This window comes from Canis aureus, chromosome 5, assembly GCF_053574225.1.
Source record: "Canis aureus isolate CA01 chromosome 5, VMU_Caureus_v.1.0, whole genome shotgun sequence".
Taxonomy (NCBI): Eukaryota; Metazoa; Chordata; class Mammalia; order Carnivora; family Canidae; genus Canis; species Canis aureus.
The window spans coordinates 74,656,914-74,681,121 of NC_135615.1; the positions used below are offsets into that span (position 1 = coordinate 74,656,914).

General features: G+C 41.5%; 2 protein-coding genes and 1 non-coding gene across 5 annotated transcripts in view; 2 read left to right on the forward strand and 1 right to left on the reverse strand.

The window, feature by feature from the left end:
* TRIM63 (tripartite motif containing 63) overlaps positions 1–24,208 on the forward strand; it is a 67,824-nt gene that overhangs the window by 4,584 nt on the left and 39,032 nt on the right. The window contains exon 1 of one of the 2 annotated variants that reach the window (XM_077899028.1): positions 15,318–15,512. The exons of the other annotated variant lie outside the window; for it this stretch is intronic. The gene's annotated coding sequence lies outside the window, so the exon portion shown is untranslated. Of the gene's footprint in view, positions 1–15,317; positions 15,513–24,208 lie in introns of those variants that run through there. 2 annotated transcript variants of the gene reach the window in all.
* Positions 3,487–16,273, reverse strand: PDIK1L (PDLIM1 interacting kinase 1 like). 2 transcript variants are annotated; one of them, XM_077899031.1, is made up of 3 exons: positions 16,101–16,273; positions 13,408–13,709; positions 3,487–7,584 (listed from the first exon to the last, which is right to left on the reverse strand). In XM_077899031.1, exons 2-3 carry the CDS (start codon positions 13,690–13,692, stop codon positions 6,844–6,846), a joined length of 1,026 nt encoding a protein of 341 aa, XP_077755157.1. In that variant the 5' UTR covers positions 13,693–13,709; positions 16,101–16,273; the 3' UTR covers positions 3,487–6,843. The 2 variants fall into 2 exon arrangements, with proteins under 2 accessions (XP_077755157.1, XP_077755156.1); XM_077899030.1 differs by lacking the exon at positions 16,101–16,273 and adding an exon at positions 15,604–15,742.
* Positions 8,100–8,172, forward strand: TRNAR-CCU (transfer RNA arginine (anticodon CCU)). Its single transcript has one exon. It is a non-coding gene; the product is annotated as a tRNA-Arg (tRNA).

Here is a 24,208-nt window from a genome sequence, read left to right on the forward strand (position 1 = left end):
GCTTTTCAAGTCTCAAGGGTGATGAAATGGCTCAAAGTGTTACAAGATGGAAATAAGCAATCCTACCTACCTCTGCAAAAGTGGGACTTCCTGAGACTGAAGGGGTGGACATGTGGTTGATTTCTTTGAGAATTGAGTTCTAATAGTGACCCATGGCAGCGAGACTTCTGATGGGATGGAATGGGACTCAGGCCTCTGTGTCTGAATAGGGCTGGCCTAGGGATCTGGTCACTAGGCATCTCAGTGGACAGAAGAGGACCAGAGGACTTTCTCCAAGTCTGATGGATAATTCTGGAAAAATTCCCTATAATCTTGACTGTCCTAGAAGGATGAAGGAACGTGACACTTCTTATCTCTTGGTGTCTTTGAGGAAATTTATAAGGATACACTGTGTGATTTGTTTTCTCAACCGAGGGCAGGGATATGTGACCTTTCTTTGTAAATCTCATGATCCTTTCATTAATAATTTTCCATGTTAAATTGAATCATTGAATCTTAGAACTGGAAGGGCTATTAGAAATTATTCCTAGTGGGATCCCTGGGTGGCGCAGCGGTTTAGCGCCTGCCTTTGGCCCAGGGCACGATCCTGGAGACCCGGGATCGAATCCCACGTCGGGCTCCCGGTGCATGGAGCCTGCTTCTCCCTCTGCCTGTGTCTCTGCCTCTCTCTCTCTCTCTCTCTGTGTGCCTATCATAAATAAAAAAAAAAAAAAATTAAAAAAAAAAAAAAGAAATTATTCCTAGTACTGCTGACAGTAATTATTATGAAGGCAGAAGACACTTCCCTATTGGACTCTTTGGGTCCTATGTCCCTAAAAGATATCCTGAAGTTGGGAAGTTTCTTGTCTAAGGACCCAGGCCTAGGCTGAAAGTGAGTCCAGATAAACATGTAATTTATCCTCAAAGAACATTTTCTTCTCCACAGCCCATTGTAGCCCACAGGCACTGACATGCCTTTGGGAAAGACTAGAAAAACCACTGGTATTGATATGGTTAGAGCAGAGGGGTTGAGGGCCCACCAGATCTCAGCCTCAGGAAGTCCTGTCTGCTAAACTGGAAAAGGCACGGCCCAACCAGTCTCTGGAGCAGGCCGATTAGTTTGTGAGCCAGCTGGAGAGGGGCCAGAGCCTCTGCAAACAGAGTAGTCTGACATATAGACCTAGGCAAGAATGGTTGTTGTCAGTCAGTCAACTCCAGCCTGCCCTCGGCCGATTGGTGACTTAGTTTCCCAATATGTTTGGTGTCTATTCTTTTCTTTTCAATGTCCATCCACTCCATGTACCCTGCACCCAGAGTTCTCATGCAGTGTTTCCTAATATGACTTGCATGGTGGTTCTTAGTCTTTTGGGTGTCTTTAAGAATTTGCTAAAAACTATGAACTGTCCCCATGGAAAAATGCATATTCACATAAAATTTTGCTTACAATTCTAGTGGATCCCCTGATAAGACTGGATTCCTTTGGTGGATTCTTAAAAAGCCTGACTCTACAATAACATACCTGATAGTGATTTAATGCATTACACCTTCTGTTTCTCAGAAACACAACCTGTGTTCTACTATGAGGCAGACAGTCTGAGTGAAGATAGGGACTTGAATTTGGGGTGGGGTGCTGAAACGGGTCTGGGCGTTGGTTGCTAGGAGGTAAGCGAATCTAAAAAATACTACTACCTATGACTTTTCTTCCTACCCCACAGTCTGACCAATACTATTTCAATTTTAATATTTTACCATTTTCACATTAGAATTGGTAATACTTAAAAAATACTGTTGAGTGCATGACCTACTGAAATTCTCACTTTATTAATATGGGATGGATCCTAGGCATCAGTTTTTTTTTAAATTTAAATGGCTTTATTGAAGTATAATTGATGTAAAATAAAGCACATCAAATATAAGTACAGTTTGGTGACTTCTGATATATGTATGAAACTCACGAACATACCCATCATCCCCAAAGTTCCCCCTGAAATCACAAACATTTTCCTGAGGAGAGGATGTAATGCCTTCATCAGATTCTCCCAAAAGGAAAAGAATGAAAGCTGCACCTGAAGCCTGGCTTATTGAGAATCCATTCATTCATTCAACATATTGTTTAAATCAGAACACAATGAACAACAATGGCTACCATTTGAGAACTAAATATGCCAGGTACTATGCAAGGCACGTTACGAGTATTTGACCCTTATAAAAATTCTGAAATGTGCGTATCACCATCTCTGATATAGCAAACCTGTGCTTTAGCCGCTAGGCTGTGATGCCCTCAGTAATACCAAATTGCCTAACTTCTGCTCAGAACAAGCTAAGGTTGAAATACCAGGGCTGAACAGGAAGTGAAAGAGTGAAGTCAAAGACCTCTTTTTTTTTTTTTTTTTAAACAATTTCCTTTTGACCAATGAGAAATCATTGCAAAAGAGAAAGTACTGCCTTTAAATGACGCAAGACGCACTGTGCCCTCAAGAGGTGTGGCGGGAGGTTTTCTCAAGTAGAAGTTATTATCTAACCACAAACCAACTGTCTATCATTACACTGCATTTTAGAGGACATCTATGATTGGTCGACTCAGAGAGCAACATTTGAATTTAAAGACCAAAACAACCAGGGGTGTTCCTTCAGTGAGAAAGATAAAGCTTTGTTGTTAGAGAAAACTCCAACTGGAGCCTGAGATTAGGCATTAAAACCCTTACACCGGGGACACCTGGGTGGCTCGGTGGTTGAGCGTCTGCCTTTGGCTCAGGTGGTGATCCCGTGATCCTGGGATGGAGTCCCACATCGGGCTCCCTGTGTGGAGCCTGCTTCTCCCTCGGCCTGTGTCTCTGCCTCTCTGTTTCTCGTGAATAAAAGCTTAAAAAAAAAAAAAAAATAAGGACAATTAGCGGCCTTATATACAGTAGTAATTGTGTTTTTTTTTTTAAAAAAAAAACCTTACACCAATATTTCATTCATTTTCTCATCAAAAAGCCAGTCTCTATTTTAAAAGATATGTAAACACCACTGAAAAGCTATGTAAACACCATGTGAAGGCTCTTTGTAAACTCCAAGTGATTACGTAAAAGCTAGTAAATGCAAGTATTTATAGTTTGAGATGCAATTAAAAAAATTAATATCTAAAAAAAATTAATATCTAAATAGAAAGCAAAATTTGCCTGTCAACAAAGGCTATGCCAGGGGAAGGTGGCAGAGTCAGAAGCAGCCGCAATTCCTGATGCCTTCTTTCCTACTTGTCGCTAGATCACATATAGCACTGTTCTCTTTTTCCCATTTCTCCCTCTGGTGGTCCACGGGACCACTAAGTGCACTGTCTTCAGTACTTGTTTATTCTAGAGAATACAGAATAAAACCTATAAAAGAAAAAAAGCAGGTCAGATGACTTTGTAGAAAGGAAACTATGCCTTCAAGTTATGGGTTGAAAAATTACTTCCTCTTGGTACATTTACTATATTTCATTCTGAGTCTGGGATGTATCCTTATCTTAATGAGATAGAAGGATTAATGAAAAAATCATTTATTTCAGGCAGTACAAGTTCTTCTGACAAATACAAGATAGTAAGCATTAAAATTTGAGAACTTGAAATGCTGAAAGAAATTCCTAGAATTCAATAATCTTTTCCTCAGCAATCGTTTCTATTACAGAAAGTTTCACCTAATAGGGTGAAAATGACATTGATTCAAATATTATACCCTCTATTTTATGTTCATGAAGTAAAGCACTATAGAACTATACAGAGCCACCAAATTCAACAATATGAAATTTTCAGGGTGGGTTGTTTTTTTGTTGAAACTCACTTTATTAAAAAAAAAACAGTCATGAACAATAAATTACAATCATTTCCCCCTTTTATAAATTCTTCATAAAATATATTTGACAATTTTAAAAGAAAATCTCAAAAGTTGCTTTCATTTTTGAAGTGCTGATGACTTATTTTTTTGACCATTTTGTCATGCTGGTGAATTATTTTGTAGCTGCTACAATAGTTTGATTGATAAACATTTTACAATTAAAAACAACACCAACAACAAAGAGGAAAAAACAGACCAGCAGAAAGAACTATTCAGTGTGCTATTTATCTGACACTTAACATTTACTTCATCATATTGACAAAGTATCCCTTAGCACCAAAAATCTACAGGAACCCCTTCTTTCTAAGTGACAACTAGTGCAAAATAACATTCTAGGAACTAACTGTACAACCCCATATTTAACTGGCCACAGCTGCCTATAAGCTTATTTGAAATATTTGGTCTTTTTTTCAATTAAGACAAATTTCATAAAACACTATAAACCATGGCAAGAGACTCTGAGGAATAACTGTTTATTGAGTACCTATTATGGGCAAGGCACTGTGCACAAATTTTTGCTTTCATTTATCCTCTAGCAAATATCCAGGAATTTCCAAGTATCATTAACCTTTTATTTCTTACTCCTAGCTGGAAAAGGCCTGTGGCTATATGCCATTTTTAAACTGTCATTTTACCAACTGACCTTTAGTGCTGAGCTCACAGTAGGTACTGAATAAAATACCATCTGATTGAAAAAACAAAGACAAAGAATTGGTATCATAGGCTATTTTAGAATACAAGGACTTGAGAAAATTCTATGAGAAACTTCCTGATCACCTCATACCTTTGCTGTCAATGAAAGATTCACTTCACAAGTGAAAACTTTCAAAATAAATGATAATCGTTAACTATTTTAAATGAGGCAAGACCAAAAACTATGTACTTAGGAAACCATGGCTCCAAGTACACAGATATTTGAAGAGCAAATGAAGCACTGGCATACTATCACCTGAATCATCATGAATCTCTGCTGAAGTGCCATGTTATTGATGCAACATTATAATACTTTTCACTTCCAGTAAGTCAGTCCCCTTGGCCAGATCTGTGTTACAGTGATTTGGTGATCCAGAGGGTCAATTATCATGAGGTTCCAGTGTATTCCACCTCTCATTTCCAAAAAATTTCTTATATTTATTAGCTTGAAAGTGATGTTAAAAGTATACGATTTTTATTTTAAAAGGTTTTTTTTTTCAAAAAAGGTTTTATTTTAATAAAACCTTTCAGTCCAAATTTTAAACTTCCAGACCAAGTAACGCATAGTTCAGAAATTTTATATACTTTTAATTTTTTGTGCTTTTTTTTTTTTACCTTCTCTAGTTCCCAAACACATTTTAAATAAGGAAAGAATTATGATACCAAAATTCCAAAAATTATGGATGTTCCAAAAAGCTGGGGAGACACACTGGGTGTCAACTACACTTTAATTAAAAACAAAAAACCTTAGGGGAAAAAAAAGCTGAGGAGACCGCAAACTATTAATGATTTCAGTATTCTAATACTTTTTTTTTTTAACTTTGACCAAAGATTCTAGTGCTTTATAAAGACTAACCTAGATGCAATCGTCTTAAAGTCTATCTAACCTTAAAGGCTAATATTCTGTTTTAGCAAAACTTTCCTTAGAAAGTTTAACTATCTGCATTTATAGGAAAACAAATCGGAGACAACCATATAGGGTTAAAAATCAAACTAACTTCAATTAGTGTAACAGTCTACTGGTTTTTGACATAGACCATACCAAGTGACTGTATAAAATCAATAACTTGGAAGTTTCTACTTGAAAGATATAGTTGATGCGACAATATTTTATCCATCTGCCACACTGTATAGGTATCATCTCCCCACTTTAGAAAAAGGTGATCAACATTTAACACAACCATATCATCATTACTGTGTTAAATTAGACAAGAGAAAACAGCATTAGTGCCAAAATGAAAGGAATTCCAGTGATTAAACAAGAGACCATATCAGAGCAGGCAATGTGAGGGTGGAGCTCATTTGATTTCTTCAACTTTATGCTGAGGCTTAGACAGTCTTGAAATCAAAACTTAATATATCAAGTAGGATAGTTCATATATATTGCAGAGGAATCCTGTGTTCAGATTCATATCAGATTGCAGATGCTCAAGTGCAGACATGTTCCAGTGCAGTGGTTCAATTGGTTAATTGAATGCTTGGTTACCTAAAGAAGGTATGACTGAATCAAGGTCCTTGCCAACCTGCTACCACATGATTGCATGGCTAATGCAACTCCTGCAGCTTATAGGGCACTGGAGAGCTCAAACATACTTCAGCAGCTTTGGATCACTTAATTTTGTTTATGTTTAATTGGATAATTTTAGACCCTCCAAATGATGCCTTAAAAAAAGCTGTATAATATTACAAAAATAAAAAATGTAGTATGATTTCATTAGAGGGGGGGACAGGGTAGGAAGATGAGGGAAGGTTCTTTTATTTTTCATCACTGATTTCACCAGCAAATCTCAAAAACCCAAACCTACATCAAATAATTTAAACAGAAGTGGCATTTTCTTCATATGGAATGCAAAATGCACACATTCACATACTTACATATACATAAATATATACATATATGTTTCCTTTACAAAGCTTCAAAGGTTGCATTACCAGCATGCAAACCTCTTCTTCCATGGAAATTCCTAATACTGACAAGGAATGTCTAAAATACTTAAGAGACTTATTTCCAGAAAACTGGACTTTCTTCTCTTCTTGGCTCTTAGAGAATTTTCCTGCCAAACTTCTACCAATGATCATTTTAAAAAATGTACACCCACATTGGTAATACACATTTAAAACATACTAACAAAATGGCCAGCTTGGACTTAAGAAAAACGAGGAAAAAAAAAAAAAAACACCCCACAATAAAATCTAAACCCTTAGAAGGTGGAGTTTAGCTTTTTATATTCTTTTTCAGCCACATTATGTTGTTGCATCACTGTTAAAACATAAGCAGCATATCATCCAAGATATTTGCAAACAATATATGTGTCACGTTTCCCAGCTGTTATCTTTAAATGCAATTTGTACTAATCTGAGTTCTAGTTCAAAAGCATCTGGACGATCCTGAGGGTTTGCAGCCAGCATTTCTTTAATCAGTTGTTTCATTCGCCCATTCATAGACTTCTTCTTCACAGGAATGAGAAGTTCCATTTTGGGATTTTCCAGAAGCGCCTCTCCAACAGGCACAATCTCAGTTCCTTGTTTTACATAACTCCCCAAGAGTTCCTTCTTTGTCTCTGTGTCTATGAATGTGATCCTTTCCAGCATTGCCCAGATGATAATCCCCAGAGCAAAGATGTCAGCTTTTGCTGTGTAATGTCCCTCCCACACTTCAGGAGCCATGTAGAAATCTGTTCCACAGGCTGTGGAAAGGAAACACTTGTTTACACTGACAGGTTCTTCTGGGTTCTGCCCAGAGGCTGAACAAACTTTACTGAGACCAAAATCGGCCACTTTCAGTGTGGGTTCCAAGTCACTGGTATCCAACCTGCTTTGCGAAATCAGGATGTTATCAGGCTTAAGATCTCGGTGGATGATCTGGTTTTTATGCAAGAAAGCCAGAGCACTGCTCAGCTGAAGCATAAAGCTGGTGTTAGTTTTACGGTTGGGTTTCCTGGACAACAGATACTCATTCATATCTCCGCCGTCACAAAAATCCATCACAAACCACAAGTAATAGGCGCTTCTGGGATCAAAGGCAATTTCTCCTTTTAATGAAGTCTCTACAAGCTATAAGAAGGGAAAAAAAGATTACAATCATGTGCACAGTTTATACAATTCAGCTACAGAAAAAGAATAACTGGTTTAGTTGGACTCCTTATTTTATTTATTTATTGATTGATTTAAAGATTTTATTTATTTAAAGCTTTTATTTATTTATTTATTTATTTATTTATTTATTTAATTTATTTATTTACTCATAGACACACACACACACACAGAGGCAGAAACACAGGCAGAGGGAGAAGCAGGTTCCATGCAGGGAGCCTGACGTGGGACTCGATCCCGGGTCTCTGGGATCACGCCCTGGACTGAAGGCAGTGCTAAACTGCCGAGCTACCCGAGCTGCCCGGACTCCCAATTTTGAATGGAAAATCCATGAATGTTTTATTTGGTCAGTGCTTTCATATGTGCATTTTATTTTAAATTTCAGTACTTCAAACTGTCACTTTGCCTCTAATGAATACATACCAAATCTCTAAGTCAAAAGAGGTAAAAGCATATTTAAAAATAGCTTTAGGAACACCTGGCTGGCTCAGCTGGTAGAGCACGGGACTCCTGATCTCAAGGTCATGAGTTCAAGCCCCACGTTGGGCATAGAGCTTACTAAATCATAAATAAGTAAATAAATAAATGCTTTATTTTGAAAAGTGTCCAACTGACTATATATTTTCTGCATGTGTTAATGGAGCTAAACTCTACCTACATAGCCAATAGCTTCATGAAAAAACTGGTATTTCAGCAGCTATACCTGGGAGATTGCCAGTTGGTGTATAAACATCAATTAGGAAGTTCTATTCAATTAAACTGCCTAAAATATGTTTCTTGTTCATTGGGCATACACCATCAACATTATATAATCTGTAAAATTCAGAGAAAAATGATCAAGGAACATTAGTTGTTTCAGAAATAAAGCCTTCCTTTAGTCACTGATAAAAGTAAAAACTGCCATTATAACTTCATAAACTTCTATAGGCAGAATGCAAATATATCAGCAATCTCTATCACTGGATAGCTTCTAAAAACCAATTTATAAAAAACATATTAACATTTTAATATAAAAATTCAAATATAAGTTTGTATATTTCTTTGCTACAAGCTGAAAACCTAGAATAAATCACTATTTTATCATTATCAAATTATAACTATTACCTAAAATTCAAGAATATATTGATTACTTCACCAAATATGAGCTACCAGTTTAAAATACAGCATATAGTGCTTTGAAAACATTTGTCCCATGGTGCCTTTTCAGACCCACTGAATAAAAACTCAGTAGGGAAGCTGGAGAGTTGTTGAAGAATGAATGAACTGCTAATTTTACATTTAAGTCTACTAGTACTTCCTCTTGTCATTTTGGAGGGCAGAAGCAAAGAACACCTTTTCACATCTCCCCCAATGGCAAACAGCTGTAATTGCAACGGTCTGCAGATGTCTTTTGCATGCATTTTCTTTGTTGCATGTGTTTGCCAGTGAGCCAGAAAATGAAAGACTAGAAAGTTATACATCACACAATTATTTACCAGATGCACTGTTAACTAAATATGCTGAGATTAAAGACCAGTGCCATCACTCTTACTTCATTTCTTCTCATCTTCTGTATTTACTCTCAAAAGCAAACTTCATGCAGAGTCCCAGCATTCAAAGAATGGCTTAGAGTAAGGGCAGACAGTAAATATTTTAGGTTTAACAAGTCACATAAGGTCTCTGTTCCATATTCTTCCTTTTCTTTCTTTTTCTTAAACTCTTTAAAAATGTGAAAACTAGTTTTATCATCTGGGCCACATAAAAACTGCCTGAGGGCAACAGTTTAAGGGCCACTGGTTGAGAGATACAGAAGTACAGAGCCCAATCCACTTATTTCCCTGTGTAGAGGATGTCATCAGCCATTGGTTCTCTTGCCTAAAGTCCTTCAACAGCTTCCCTATTCTCTTAGATACAGTTTAAGCTCTTTAACATGGGCTGTGGGATTCTCTGACCCTGCTGATCTTTCTGGTCTCATTTATTTTTTTGTGGGTTTTTTTTTTAATTTTTATTTATTTATGATAGTCACAGAGAGAGAGAGAGAGAGGCAGAGACACAGGCAGAGGGAGAAGCAGGCTCCACGCACCGGGAGCCCGACGTGGGATTCGATCCCGGGTCTCCAGGATCGCGCCCTGGGCCAAAGGCAGGCACCAAACCACTGCGCCACCCAGGGATCCCCTCTGGTCTCATTTAAAACAACTCTCCAGGTCTTACTATTTTTTCAATTCTTAGAATGCTTTGTACTTTTTGCTTCAAGACGTTTGTATGTCAGTTCTTTCTGGCTGGAAAGTCTTCTCACTCACATGGCTCATTCCTCTTTAAACTTCAAGTTTTAGTTGTAACAGTTCATAATTCCTAAATCCTCAATTTATGTCAGGGTCTCTTTCATATGCTCCTATATCCTTGAGGTTGAAACTGTAACCTTTGTTAATTACTTTGCACTTTCTCCTAGGTGAGTTTTTTAGCTAGTAGGAACTGACTTAATCATTCAGAACAAGGAAAATATCTAGGAAAGATATCTAGAAAAAATATCTAGAAAAACAAAAATTTGTGTAAGGAATGGAGAAGGCCATGCATAGGGACTCTGTGGTCATACTATAGATTTGTTTTTACTAGATATAAATTTAGAGAAGGCACTTGCTTATTAATAAGTGTGTTGATCAATGTTGTTTTTTATTTTAATTTAATTAAAAAAATTTTAAAGATTTTAAAATTCATTTTGGGGAGAGAGAAACAGAGGAAGCACAAGGAGGGGGAGAGGCAGAGAGAGAGAGGCAGAAGCAGACTCCCCTTTGAGCTGGCAGCTCCATATGAGGCTCAATCCCAGGACCTGGAAATCATGACCTGAGCTGAAGGCCAATGCTTAACCATCTGAGCCACCCAGGTGACCTGATCAATGTCTTGTTAACTAAGTAAGTCCATAGAAAAGACAATTTTCATAGAGGTACTATTACTGAGTACTTCCTATGTGCCAAATATTATACCTGTATCATCTCTAATTTTGACAACTTCCATGGAAGGTAAAAATTATTATTCCTTTTTTAAAAAAATTATTATTCCTATTATACATTTGAAGATACAGATGCTGGGAGAGATGAGTTAATTAGCTAAGATCATACAGCTAGCAAAATGCTACAAGTCAAACACAGGCCTATCAGGCCTTAAAAGATAAAGGAGAGTACTCAATAAAGAGGTGCTTTAGATTAAAAAAAAAAAATCGGGACGCCCGGGTGGCTCAGGAGGTTGAGCATCTGCCTTTAGCTCAGGGTGTGATCCTGGGGTTCTGGGATCGAGTCCTGCATCATGCTCCCTGCGAGGAGCCTGCTTTTCTCTCTGCCTGTGTCTGTCTGTCTCTAATGAATAAATAAAATCTTTTAAAAAAAAAGAGACTAAAAAAATAATTGAGTCAAGTTTGGAAGTACTTTACATCTTATTATTAAGTAATCTCTACACCCAACATGGAGCTCAAACTTACAACCCTAATATCAAGAGTTGTGTGCTTTACCAACTGAGCCAGCCAGGTGCCCTAATACTTTACACTCTAAAGTCTAGAAAGACTACCTAATGCCTAATTACTATAAAGGTTGCTTGATCTGGACTCAAGGATACCATCGGCACGAAGTCACATATTTATTTATTTATTTAATCTAAAAAATATTTATATATGTATGTATTTATTTATTTATTTATTAATTATAGAAATAGAGAGAGAGGCAGAGACACAGGAGGAGGGAGAAGCAGGCTCCATGCCAGGAGCCCGATGTGGGACTTGATCCCGGGACTCCAGGATCGCACCCTGGGCCAAAGGCAGGCGCTAACCCGCTGAGCCACCCAGGGATCCCCCCCCTTTTAAGATTTTATTTATTTTTTCATGAGAGAGAGAGGCAGAGGGAGAAGCAGGCTCCATGCAGGGAGCCCGACATGGGACTCGAACCCAGGTCTCCAGGATCATACCCTGGGTCGAAGGCGGTGCTAAACCACCAAGCCACCTGGGCTGCCCTAAATCATATATTTAAATATCTTTGTAGACCAAAAGAGATTGTACATTTTGTCTCCAAAATTCAATGCAAAGTTCATCAAGGTTCTATCCACTTTTAAGAGGGAATGCGGTAAGAATGTTTCTAATATTTTCTATCAGTGCAACTTACATACTAAGCACTTTTAGAAAAGTAAATAATAAATGGAATAGAGGCTAAATAGTTGTGCTTAATAGTCACTGCCTTAAGAGGTAAAACCTCAGGACATAGCATGCTAAAACTGCAATATAAATTAGGTTCTCCAGATTGGTATTTATTCACCATATAATGAAACCAGCAAGTTTCTTTCTTTTTTTTTTTTTTTTTCAAGTTTCTAATTACACAGATTAATGTGTTTGTTTTCTTTGTTGTTCCTAGTCCAAAAGCTTTTGTTGTTTTAAAATCATACTTCTGAACCTTGAGGGTAAAATTCTTAATTTAGACATACTAATGGAACGTTGTTTCTTTTCCAAGAATGACTGGACTTGGAATTTTTTCTCTGGTCTTCAACTAACAATGTCTTAAGTATCTTTTCTCTTCAGCAAATATAGACCTACTAGAGATTTTGATCTATGCCAGAAGCCAACCTTAAACAAACAAACATTTTCTGTTTTCCTATGTTAATGCTTTCCCCAGGTCTACAAAAAGTAATTTGAGAGCAAGAGTAATTTGGAAGTTAAGGGAACAAAAGTTTTAGCAGTCAGATACAGTCCTACATTCAGCTCCCAATTCTGCCATTTGCTGTATATGTGACTTGCATAGATTATGTATTCTAAGCCTCTGTTTCTTCATCTATAATGATGATAATAATAGTACTATCCTCATAGGATTGTTCTGAGCAGCTGCCTTTAAAATACTTAGCAGAGGGGCACCTGGGTGGCTCATTGGTTGAGTGTTTGGCTTCAGCTTGGGGCATGATTCCGTAGTTCCGGGATCGAGTCCCACATCCGGCTCCTTGCATGGAGCCTGCTTCTCCTTCTGCCTATGTCTCTGCCTCTCTCATGAATAAATAAATAAAATCTTTTAAAAATAAAAAACAAAACACTTAGCAGAGTGTGGAACTGAGTAGGAACCCAAATGTTAGCTCTTAGCACTATTAATAACATTCTAGTGTTGGGACACCTGGGTGGCTCAGCGGCTGAGCATCTGCCTTTGGCTCAGGGCATGCTCCTGGAGTCCCACATGGGGGATCCTGCATGGAGCCTGCTTCTCCCTCTATGTCTCTGCCTCTTTTTCTCTATGTCTCTTATAAATAAATGATATCTTAAAAAAAAAAAAAAAAACATTCAAGTGCCATGCCATATACTTCATGAAAATTAACTAGAGTTGCATGGTTAAGAAACCACACAATCCTCTAAAATAGAGGAGGCTTATATTCAAACCAGATTTATTTTAAAATGCCCAATTATCTATATGGGTGCTGCTGATTATGGAGTTTTTCCTTTTCTTCTGGCTTCAGTTCCAAAAAAAAAAAATTGATTTCAAATAGGTGAATTTATTAGACTCTAATCTCGATCACTTCTCTAGCTCCTATGTTGTCCCATTCCCATGCAGACTGGCAAGTATCATGGCATAACAGGTGGCTTATGTTATTTTTAGGTATTTGCATCACAGGTTTAAATAAAACCTTGTTTTAAAGAAAACATCTACTCAGTTCTTGGCAGACCCTTACCTACTCCTAACTATATAAACACCTGTATTTAAAGTAAAAGTTCACTCAACACTTTTGTTCCTCTTCTTGCTGACCAAGGTGAAGTTCAAGTCATTTCTATTTCCCATTAACCATACATACCTGTAAATAAAGGGAAGAATTAGAGCCGTGGGACATTTTTTGCACCATCCCATCTTTTTGTAGGATGCATTCCTCCAAGTGAATCACATTTGGATGTTGGCTCTTGATACTGCTTAGTGCCCAGAACTCACGCAGGGCTAGTTCAACATTTTCAGGTGCATGGCATCGAATTTTCTTCACTGCCACCCGTGCAGAGGTCTTTCTGATGACTGCTTCATACACAACACCGTAACTGCCTCGGCCTACCTCCCGTATTAGATCGTACTTTGGCTGGCTACTCACCATCTTCAAGGTCAAAGTTTCTGGAAAATCAACAAAGTGCTCTGTTGAAATTAAGTATACTTACTGGTTTGTATACCTTCTTATGTATGATTTAATTATCTGTCTCACTGTTTGCAATGCTTGAAAAAGATTTGTTATATCATGGGCAAATCTAAATATTTGAATAATAATAATAAAGCAGCTAACACTTTGGTATTACCATGTATCAGGAACTGTTCCAAGCACTTTTAATCCTCAAACAATATTATGAAATAGATATTATTACAATCATTTTATAGTTGAGAAAACTAAATCACGAAGAATTTAAGCAACATGCCTAAGGTCAAACAGCTACTAACTGGTAGACCTGGGTTTTGAAACCTGGCCACTTGGCTCTGACATTCATAACCATAACCATTACACTATACCGCCTCTTGCACAAACTGCTTCAAAATATTACTGTTAAAAATAAACCAAAGAATTAATCATTCTTATGATGAGCACTCCACTGCTTCTCCTTAAAGCTGACACACACAAAAGTTCATAAACATGTCAAAACGAAAAAAACCCTCTCACAGTTAGAAATATAACTGGCTTGTGCTTAGGGACTGAAAGTGAACCAGGTTACATATAGAACTGAAAATATAGTGTTTTTTTTTTAAAAAGTAAACAAACTCTATATGTCCCTATTTTAATTTTGTTATTTCTCATTTCTTGCAAAATAAATGAAGTTTGTGGAGAAAAAATGGTCCTTTAAAAATAAAGCAAGCTACTTAGAATATTGTTACCTTTCTGTTGTTAAACACCTATTTAGATGTAGGCCATTTTTGCCACCAAAAACTGTCCTCTATATGATGGGGCTCTTGGACAGAGTGCTTTCAAATTCAACTTGATAAATCATTTAAAGGCTTAGAAGCAAAGGCCTGACACAGAAATGCTGGTGAGTTGAATCAAGAAATTCTGAAGTGTGCCACCTCATTCTCCAAAGAATGTTAAAATCCTCACGAGTTTCTGGAACAGATTCTCATTTGTAGATTGCCACGATGGGCAAGAGATTGTACAATCTTTACAGCGTGCAGTTTGGAGAGGAGGGGAAGAAGCTATTGGCTGTTGAGCTTGAAAAATTGGGTACAGCTACTTTAAGTTCATAGGATGGATTTAATAAAGAAAATGAAAGCTTCTGAGATTACTTCTTGGTCCCACTTCCTCTAACTGGAACCCCCTTCAAATTCCTGCCGCAATTCCTAGCGCCCGATGCCCTGCCACGGACGCCTTGCCCCAGGTCCACCCACGGCGCTCTCCCCTGCTCCCCGTGGAGCGCCAATTACTCTGCAGCTCAAAGCGGCTCGTCTCCTGCAGGCTGTCCCATGGCCACGCGCGAAAGAGCACCCGAGTAAGGGGGAGGGGGCGTTCACGCAGCCCCTGGACGCGAACCCCCGCGGCCGGCCGGCCGGCACTTCCCCGGCCTCCCGCGGGCCCCGCCGAGCCCGCGCACGGCCGCCGGCGGGCCAGGCCACACACCTGCCGGCCCGGGAAGGGCCAGTCCCGGGCAGAGGTGTTGCCCGACGCGGCGGCTCAGCGCCCCGCTCATTGGCCGAGTATCAGGCCCTCCCCCTCCCCGGCGGCGTCCAGAGGAAACCCGGAGGGGATCCTCCCGAGGCCCTTCACCCCGAGGAGCCAGTCCCGCGGCGGCCCCAACTCCTCGGGGCTGGCGGCTGAGGCCCGGGGCCTGGGGAGGAGCCCAGGGGCAGAAGAGGAGGCCGCAGCTGGCGCCGGTGGCCTGAGGGGTGCGGGCCGGAGGCCTGAGCAGCGCGGGGCCTTCCGTAGGATGACTCCGCTGACAGGTCTGTGACAGGCCTCCCGGGGAGGGAGGCGCATGCAGGGTCCTTGGCTCTGCAGCAGGGCCTCGGTGCCAGGCCTAAGGGCCAGATTTACCTCAGGGTAGCCGCCGCCGCTTCTCCCTCTCACGGGCGCTGCAGGCCGCCATTATCGGGCAGCTCGCGCCTCAGCCGCCGCGGCCTCCAGTCAGAGACCGGCGCGCGCCCCCGTGGTGCGCGCGGACACACCCCCTTACGCCGTGCGGCCCCGCCCCCCTCCGGCTTTCCGTAGCGCGAGCCGGGACGCCGAGCGCCGTCCCTATTGGGCGCGCGCCCCGCGCTCCGCCGGCCTCCTCCCTCTCCTGTGGCTCGCGGGAGCCGGGAGTCGCCGAAGGTGTGCGCGCCCCGGAACGCACCACTAGTGCCCCTCCCTGCAGGGGTGGCCGGGCCCGGAACGGGGAGGCCGCTGCCCGCCGGGGCTCGGTCACCGTCCAGCCGCAGCGAGCGCGCACGGCCCGCGGCCCCGGGGGACGGTCTGCGGCAGCGGGTCCGGGCCTGGGGGTGCGCGCGCCCGGCGCGCCTCCCCGCTGCCTCCCCGCCCCCCTTCCCACCTACCGAGCTGCGGGCAGGTGTGCGGGGGTCGCTGGGGCGGAACGCCTGGTGCATCTTCTTGGGTTCGGGCCTGGGGTTCCTGCGGGCCGCGGAGCTGTTCGGCTGGCCCGCGGGGAGGCGCGGCCCGAGCTGGGAGGCCTGGCGTCCGCCCCGCCGGGAGGGAGGCTGCACCTTTTGTCAGAGTCACTGAGCCATGTTTGCGGACGGTGTAGTTGCCCAGGCGGCGGCGGCGCGGGACTGGGTGCGATCATCCGGGAGGACGCCGTCCCCTGCCCCGCCGGCGCGGTGGTATCTCCCTTAAAGAAGCCGGCGCCTCATTGTTCCCGGGCCGCGGCCGCGGGGAGTCGGGGGCGCCCTGCCCGGCGCGGGGCGGGAGGGACGACGGCGCCCGCACCTGGCCCTGCCGGGCGGCGGCCCCCGCGGGGAGTCGGGATCCAGCCGGCGCGCGGCGACGGGCCGCGGTGTGGGGCGGCCGGGGGCCGGGGTGGGCCGCGGAGACAGCGGTTCTCTCGCGGCCCGGCGGACAGCGGCCCCTCAGACCCCGGCACGCAGTCGCCTGACAGCCGGCCCGAGACTGTCGGTGGCTCAGAGACTCGGACCAGCCCAGTGTTCAGTCAGTCACGCGGCCCAGTACGCGTCCGCCTGAAGCGTCCGTCCCTTCCTCACTACTGAGTTCTGCACCTGCTGTTTGTCAGTAGAGTGGTGGTTCCTCTCCGGTGCGGCGTTAGGCTCCACGTGCGGAGATTCCCTGTCGGTGCTCTCAAGATCAGCCACTTACCCCTTTTATTTGCTGTCCTCTATTTATGGACCGTGTCCTGAGAGTCTGGGACTGGGTTAGGTCTTTCAATTAGCTTTTCTAATCCTGACCAAATCCCACAGGGTAGGCTTTATTACTAACCCTGTTTTACAGGTGAAGGACACAGATGCTGCCTTATTTGACCAAAAGTTGTGTAGTTTGGGGCGTGTGTGTGTGTGTGTGTTCCGGTGTACCTGCCTTGAATACCCACTCTCCCGGTGTAATTACCCCGCTAAAAAACCCAACAACACCCAGCTCTGTCATCTATTAAGACTTTTGTCCTGAGTATCATAGATCAGTCTTCATCAGCTGTCTGCTGGGGTATTGATGCCAGCCAAGGCTTAGTTTCTGCCCTTCAAAGTAGAGGGAAACTATGGAAGGCCTTAATGCTTGTGTGGGTAATTGATCAGAATCAGGAGAGTGGTATCTCCTTTGGTTAGAAGAGCTTTTTTTTTTTTTTTTTTTTTTTCCTTTTGTCTGTCTCGGTCATTAACTATAGGAATCCCTCTTCTCAAGCTGACTGCAGAACTGAGACTTGAAATTCAATTTGGGAACTCCTAAGATAGGCTGACTAAAGGTTTTTTTTTAAAAAAAGATTTTATTTATTATTTGACAGAGGAGCACATAAGCAGAGGAGGTGGGAGAGGGAGAAGCAGATTCCTTGCTAAGCATGGAACCAAATGTGGGGCTCCATCCTAGGGTCCTGGGATCATGACCTGAGCTGAAGGCAGACTGACTGAGCCACCCAGGAACCCCAGGATGACTAAAGATTGTGAAGTGGATTCAGGTCATACAGAGCCTGAAGCTTAAGAAATTTGAGGTGTTTTTTAAGAAAAAGATTACAGAACGGTCCCATGAACACATAGCTGGGGCCTTGGAATGTGTCTCTGTAAGGCAGGGTCTCAGGCTTAAGCTTCATTAGCTTCGGGGTAAATCTGCCTCTGCTTATTACAAAATATCATTATTAGTTTGCCCATAGGACTTCTACTAGACTTGAGAGTTCCTGGGGAAAGGAACCTTGTTTATGATTCATTTCTGAAGCCTCCTCTGTTATGGTACCAGAATACACCTGAGGGTAATACTGTCCTACATTGCTTGTGGGAAGGCAGAATGATGTAACTCATTAAGAATATTTCGCACACATAGCCACTTTACATATATATTTACTATTTCACCTCGCAATCCTAGGTTAAATCCTAAATTTCTAGGAATCAATCCTAGTGATATTTTGGCAAAAATACAAAAAGTTGTTCATTATGGTACTTTTGTAGTAAAAGATTGGAAGCTGCTCACATGGCAATAAAGAACTGGCTGAATAAATTACAGTACATGCACAGAATAGAGTGCTATGCAACTATAAAAAGATATGTGGGAGACTTCTTACATATACTAATAAACATGCTAATCTGGAGTGTTGTCCATATATATTGTTAAGTGAAATAAGCAAGGGGCATAATAGTGTTTACATCACCCAATAATGGGATGATATAAATAAACGTTAATTGCTTATATTCAAAAGTTAAACAGAAGAATAAACTCCAGTCTTCTAAAAATGGTTTCCTTTGTGGGATGGAGAGGGTAGACATGTAAATGAGACTTCTGTGAATGTACCTTATTATATAGTGACTATTTTGGAAGCTTGTAAATGTTTTGCATATTTATAAAACAAAATTCAAGAAAAAGAATAAAACACTCCATAAAAATTAGAAACAAATGAGCCATCTGCATGGTATAACTACACAGAGAAAATAATTTCAAGTGGCTTTATAAGTCTTTTGACTGTACCTCCCTAATGGGCTATAGTCTAAGGACAACTAGAAGTGCATACAAATATTAAATTTCACTCATTCGTCTTGTTATAGGTAATATTGACATTGCTGGGGTCCCTGGGTGGTGCCGTTGGTTAAGCAGGGCCTCTTGGTTTCGGCTCTGGTGGTGAGATCAAGCCCCATGTTGGGCTCTGTGCTCAGCACAGAGTCTGCTTGAGTTTCTCTCCCTGTCCCTCTCCCCACCATGCCCTCTTTCTCTCTCTCAAATAAATACATCTTTTAAAAAAAGAATATTGACATTGCTATTTTGAAACTATGATAGATATATTTAAGGATAAGGCAAATAAGGATGTTAATAACATTAGGCATCAAGATTTTCAACATATGAGAAAAAGAGTTACTATTAAAACAAGCCTGGGGCACCTGGGTGGCTCAGTTGGTTAAGCCTCTACCTTCAGCTCAGGTCATGATCCTAGGGTCCTGGGATCGAGCCCCACATTGAGCTCCCTGTTCAACAGGGAGCCTGCTTTTCCCTACCCCCTCTGTTCATGTGCTCTCTTACTCTCTCTCTCTCACAAATAAATAAAATCTTAAAAAAACAAGCCTAGGATGGGGTGTCTGGGTGGCAAAGTCAGTTAAATATCCTACTCTTGGTGTTGGCTCAGGTTGTGATCTCTGGGTTATGAGATCAACCCCCACATCAGGCTTTGCACTCAGTATGGAGTCTGTTTAAGACTTTTTCTCCCTCTACCTCTGCCCCCTTCTATGCATGCCCCCATGCATGCTCTCTCTCTCTCTTTCTCAAATAAATAAATCTTAAAAAAATATTAAAGAAGCCTAGGGGGCAGCCCCAGTGGCTCAAAGATTTAGCACAGCCTTCAGTCCAGGGCGTGATCCTGGAGACCCGAGATCAAGTCTCACGTCGGGCTCCCTGCGTGGGGCCTGCTTCTCCCTCTGCCTGTGTCTCTGCCTCTCTCTCTCTCTCTTTCTGTGTCTCTCATAATAAATAAATAAAATCTTTTAAGAAAAAATAAAAAAGCCTAGGATAATCTTATATCTGACTTAGCAGAATGAATGAAGTTTGTATGTTCCTCTTAAAAAAGTGTTTTCTGCTGAAAAAGCCTAGAAACAATCACCAATTCAGTAATAATGAACACCCCTAATATTACAGATTTGGTCTCTAAACACCATTTTACAGTTTAAAAAAATTAAAAATTAAGCAAAGAAAATCAAGGCTCCAAAACAAACAAACAAAAAACAAAAAAAGAAAATCAAGGCTCCTTTGATAAATGGCTGATTCCAGATCTGGAGCCAGAAAGGTGAGGTTGGGTCATCTTGTGCCTGGAAGCCAGGAAGCTATCAAATACTATTGGGGTCATGTGAAAATGAAGAATCAATATGAAGGAGCCCTACTGGCCAAAGATGGAACAGTTTGAGCTTTAAGAGAAAAATGATAACTTCCATAGATCATAACATAAATATATTAAATATTTTATTTTATGTATATTTTTAAAAACCCGCTCCTGAGCAGGGAGCCTGACGTGGGACTCAATCCCAGGACCCCAGGATCACGACTTGAGCAGGTGTTCAACAGATTGATCAACTCAGGTGCCCCAATTAATAATGATACTTAAGGATGGGATCCCTGGGTGGCACAGCGGTTTAGCACCTGCCTTTGGCCCAGGACGCAATCCTGGAAACCAAATCCCACGTCGGGCTCCCGGTGCAAGGAGCCTGTTTCTCCCTCTGCCTATGTCTCTGCCTCTCTCTCTCTCTCTCTCTCTGTGTGACTATCATAAATAAATAAAAATTTAAAAAAATAATGATACTTAAGGAAAACACATTTGTTATCAATGGAGTTTTATAGGGAATCAACTAATTGAATGTTGATAAAAAGAAACATTTTTCTGGTCATTCCTTGATCGGTTATATTGCATATAACCAAATGGTAAGTAAGAAAAAGTTATTTTTTGTAGAAGAATTCTAACTAATAAATGCAAAAGAAACGGTAGGATTAGAAAAGCACAACTTTGCAAACCTTAATGAAATAATGAGTCTAGCAACAATCATGAAATGATGCTTAAACAATTGGATGATGGGTGTTGGGGAACTTTGTAATGGAAAGCTTCGGCTGACACTGCCTGAAGCCAGTGACCCAACTTAACAGTACCAAGAGGAGGATTCATCCCTTTCCACGAAATATTGTTGCCTTAAAAAGCAAAAAGCAAAAAAAATAAAAAAATAAAAAAATAAAAATAAAAATCTAAGCCTAATCAAGCCACCATCTGATTACCAGTTTATCAGAAACCAGGGGGATGGACAAATATAATAATCAGCCAAACTCAAAATGTGGGACATTCTACAGGACAAGTGACCTGGTTTTTGCAACAAATTCATGGCATGAAGTTACAAAAGGAAGATAGAATGTTAAAGCATAAAACTCAAGACACTTGCCAAATGCAATAACCTTGTTTGAATTCTGATTCAAGTGTGCCAGCTGTCAGAAGACATGTGTGGTACAATTGGAAATTTGAATATGGACTGATAAATTAAGGAATTATTATTATTTTTTGTTAGGTGTGATAATGACATAGTGCTCATGGAAATAAAAGCCTTTTTCAGTTAGAATGGCACCTTGATGTGTTACGGATAAAACGCGATGAGGTCTGAGCTGTGCTTTACTACTCCACAGGCAGTATAGCAAACAAGAAGGAGGAAGATTGGCAAAATGTTGATGGTTGTTGAAACCTGGTGCTGGGTAAATGGGGTCCACTATACTATTCTATTTATGTATATGTCTGAATATACAAGTAATATATAGATTTTAACAAGTTAGACAAGTACACTCAAAAAATGAAATATCACAGATAGGTGGGAACTTGGATGTAACGATCCTGCCCCCTTGTGGTAGGTTCCATTGGTACAGCTACTGCCCCAGCCTTGAAGGCAGGCCTGAATTCCCAGAGCTGTTAAGAGTGACATTACAAATCTCACAAGAACCCTAGGAAATGGGTAGTAATAGTATACCTTTACAGCTAGGGAAAGGGACTGAGTAAGTTCAGTTTCTGATAAGTCACTGGTAGAGCCAAGACTCCAGGTTCCAAGCCCCATAAATTGCTGTGTCTCCAGACTTTACTTTTTGTATTTAAACAAAGGGGTCCCATGAGAAGAGACAAGTGGAGATGCCCATAATTAGAATAGGTCCACAGGAAGCAGATAATCGGGCAGCAATTTCGCCTATAAAATACAGATAAGTGATGCCCGGGTGGCTCGGTGGTTGAGCTTCTGCCTTCAGCTCAGGCTGTGATCCTGGGGTCCTGGGGTCGAGTCCCACGTCAGGCTCCTTGAGGGGAGCCTGCTTCTCCCTCTGCCTGTGTCTCTGCCTCTCTCTCTTTTTCTCTGTGTTTCTCATGAATGGATAAATAAAATATTTTTTAAAAATACAGATAAGTATCAATAGGTACTATACTTGTAAATAAAAATAGGTAATCATATAACCCCCTGTGCCAGCGCTGTGCAAAGTCTGTTTATACATGATTTCACTTTGCATAGTTATCCTGTGACGTATTTACTATTATTACTCCCCTTTTACAACTGAGAAAATGGAGTTTCTAAGAGGACAAAGTCACGTAGCTTGAAAACGTCTGAATTGGGACTTGCACCCAGGTCTGACTACAATATTTATGTATTTTTTACTTACTTTTTTTGAGATATGGTTTATATACAGTGAAATGCTCACATCTTAAGAATAGAATGCTTGTGTTTTTTAACCCCCAGTAAGTATTGTATCCTGATTATCTCACTTTTAGCGTGAATACAAATATTAATTTTTTTTCATGGATAGTTTTTACATTTTTTTCTACATAGGAATGGGAGCTATGAAAGGGGAAAACATGATCACCAAAGGAAGGGTGCATGGGTAAGGTGAGAGTCACAGTTCTGCCTAAAGCTGACCATCCCTCTAGAGATTTTTTTTTTCCTTGTAGGAAAGGGTGGCTCCTATTTTTATCTCCTCTCTTCTTTTAGAAGAATCTCCATCATGCTCTCTCAACCAGTTAAACACAGTTAAGTCAGGGGATCTCAAATGGGGCAGTTTGCCTTTCAGTGTGCATTTGGCAATGACTGGTGACATTTTTGATTTTCACACTTGGAGGGTAGGCACCACTGGTGTCCAGTAGGTAGAGAGTGAGGGTGCTGCTACAAGGCACAGGACAGTCCCCCACTGCAAAGAATTATCCTGCTCAAAATTCATTAATGTGGAAATTGAGAAGCCTTGATCTACGTGACAATGGTAGACTTGCTATGCAAACACACCTTCAGAGAAGGTCTCTTAATCTCCTTCCCCCCAGATTACTGGCCCTAACTTTCTTCTCTGTGGAAATTTTGGAGGCATCACTGATGCTTCATCAGAGACCTAGTACCCTCTGAAATCCTCTTACCCTGGGTCAGCCACAAGGTATTATTTATATGCTGCCAAATTATTTTTTTAAGATTTTATTTATTTATTCTTGAGAAACAGAGAGATATTGAGAGAGAGAGAGAGAGAAGCAGGGTCCATGCAGGGAGCCTGACGTGGGACTCAATCCTGGGCCTCCAGGATCACACCCTGGGCGGAAGGTGGCGCTAAACCACTGTGCCACCCGGGCTGCCCCATGCTGCCAAATTATTAAATACAAGTAGGGGCACCTGGGTGGCTCAGTGATTGAGTGTCTGCCTTTGGCTCAAGTCATGATCCTAGGTCCTGGGATCAAGTCCTGCATTGGGCTCCTTGCTAGGAGCCTGCTTCTGTCTCTGCCCGTGTCTCTTATGAATAAATAAATAAAATCTTTTTTTTTTTTTTTTTTTTTTTTTAAAGGACGAGTAAGTAGGTGTACCAGTGACTGGGGGAGCAGTTCCTATCTTGCTATAGCAAGAAGAATCCCCATCCATGCTCTATCCCCTCTCCTCCCAGCCCCAACTCTGCAGGAGGAGGCTGATGGAGAAACTCCTTTAAGGAGAACGCCAGCTCTGGCACTGACATGCTGTGTGACCTTGAACAAGTCTCCCTGTCCCGTGCCTCAGTTTCTTCATATGCATAATGAGGGGTCTGACCAGCTCATCTCTACAGATCCTTCTAGCTCTTTCATTCTGATTTCAGTCCTACACTTCCACTATGCTTGTATCAAGAAGCTTGAAATGCTTATTTCTGATCCAGCCCCCAAACAAGTGATTTAGGGGCCCAGGAAGGTCATGTGCCAGCCACAGCTTTAGCTGTTGTGTTTTTGGATGGGTCTTGGTTGTCTCCTCCATGAGAACTGAGAATAGCTGGAGCTGCTGGTAATTAAGACCAAGCTCCAGGGATGCCTGGGTGGTTCAGCGATTTGGCACCTGCCTTTGGCCCAGGGCATGATCCTGGAGTCCTGGGATTGAGTCCCACGTTGGGCTCCCTGCATGGAGCCTGCTTCTCCCTCTGCCTGTGTCTCTGCCTCTCTCTCTTTCTCTCTGTGTCTCTCGTGAATAAATAAATAAAATCTTTAAAAAAAAAAAAGACCAAACTCCATATCCTC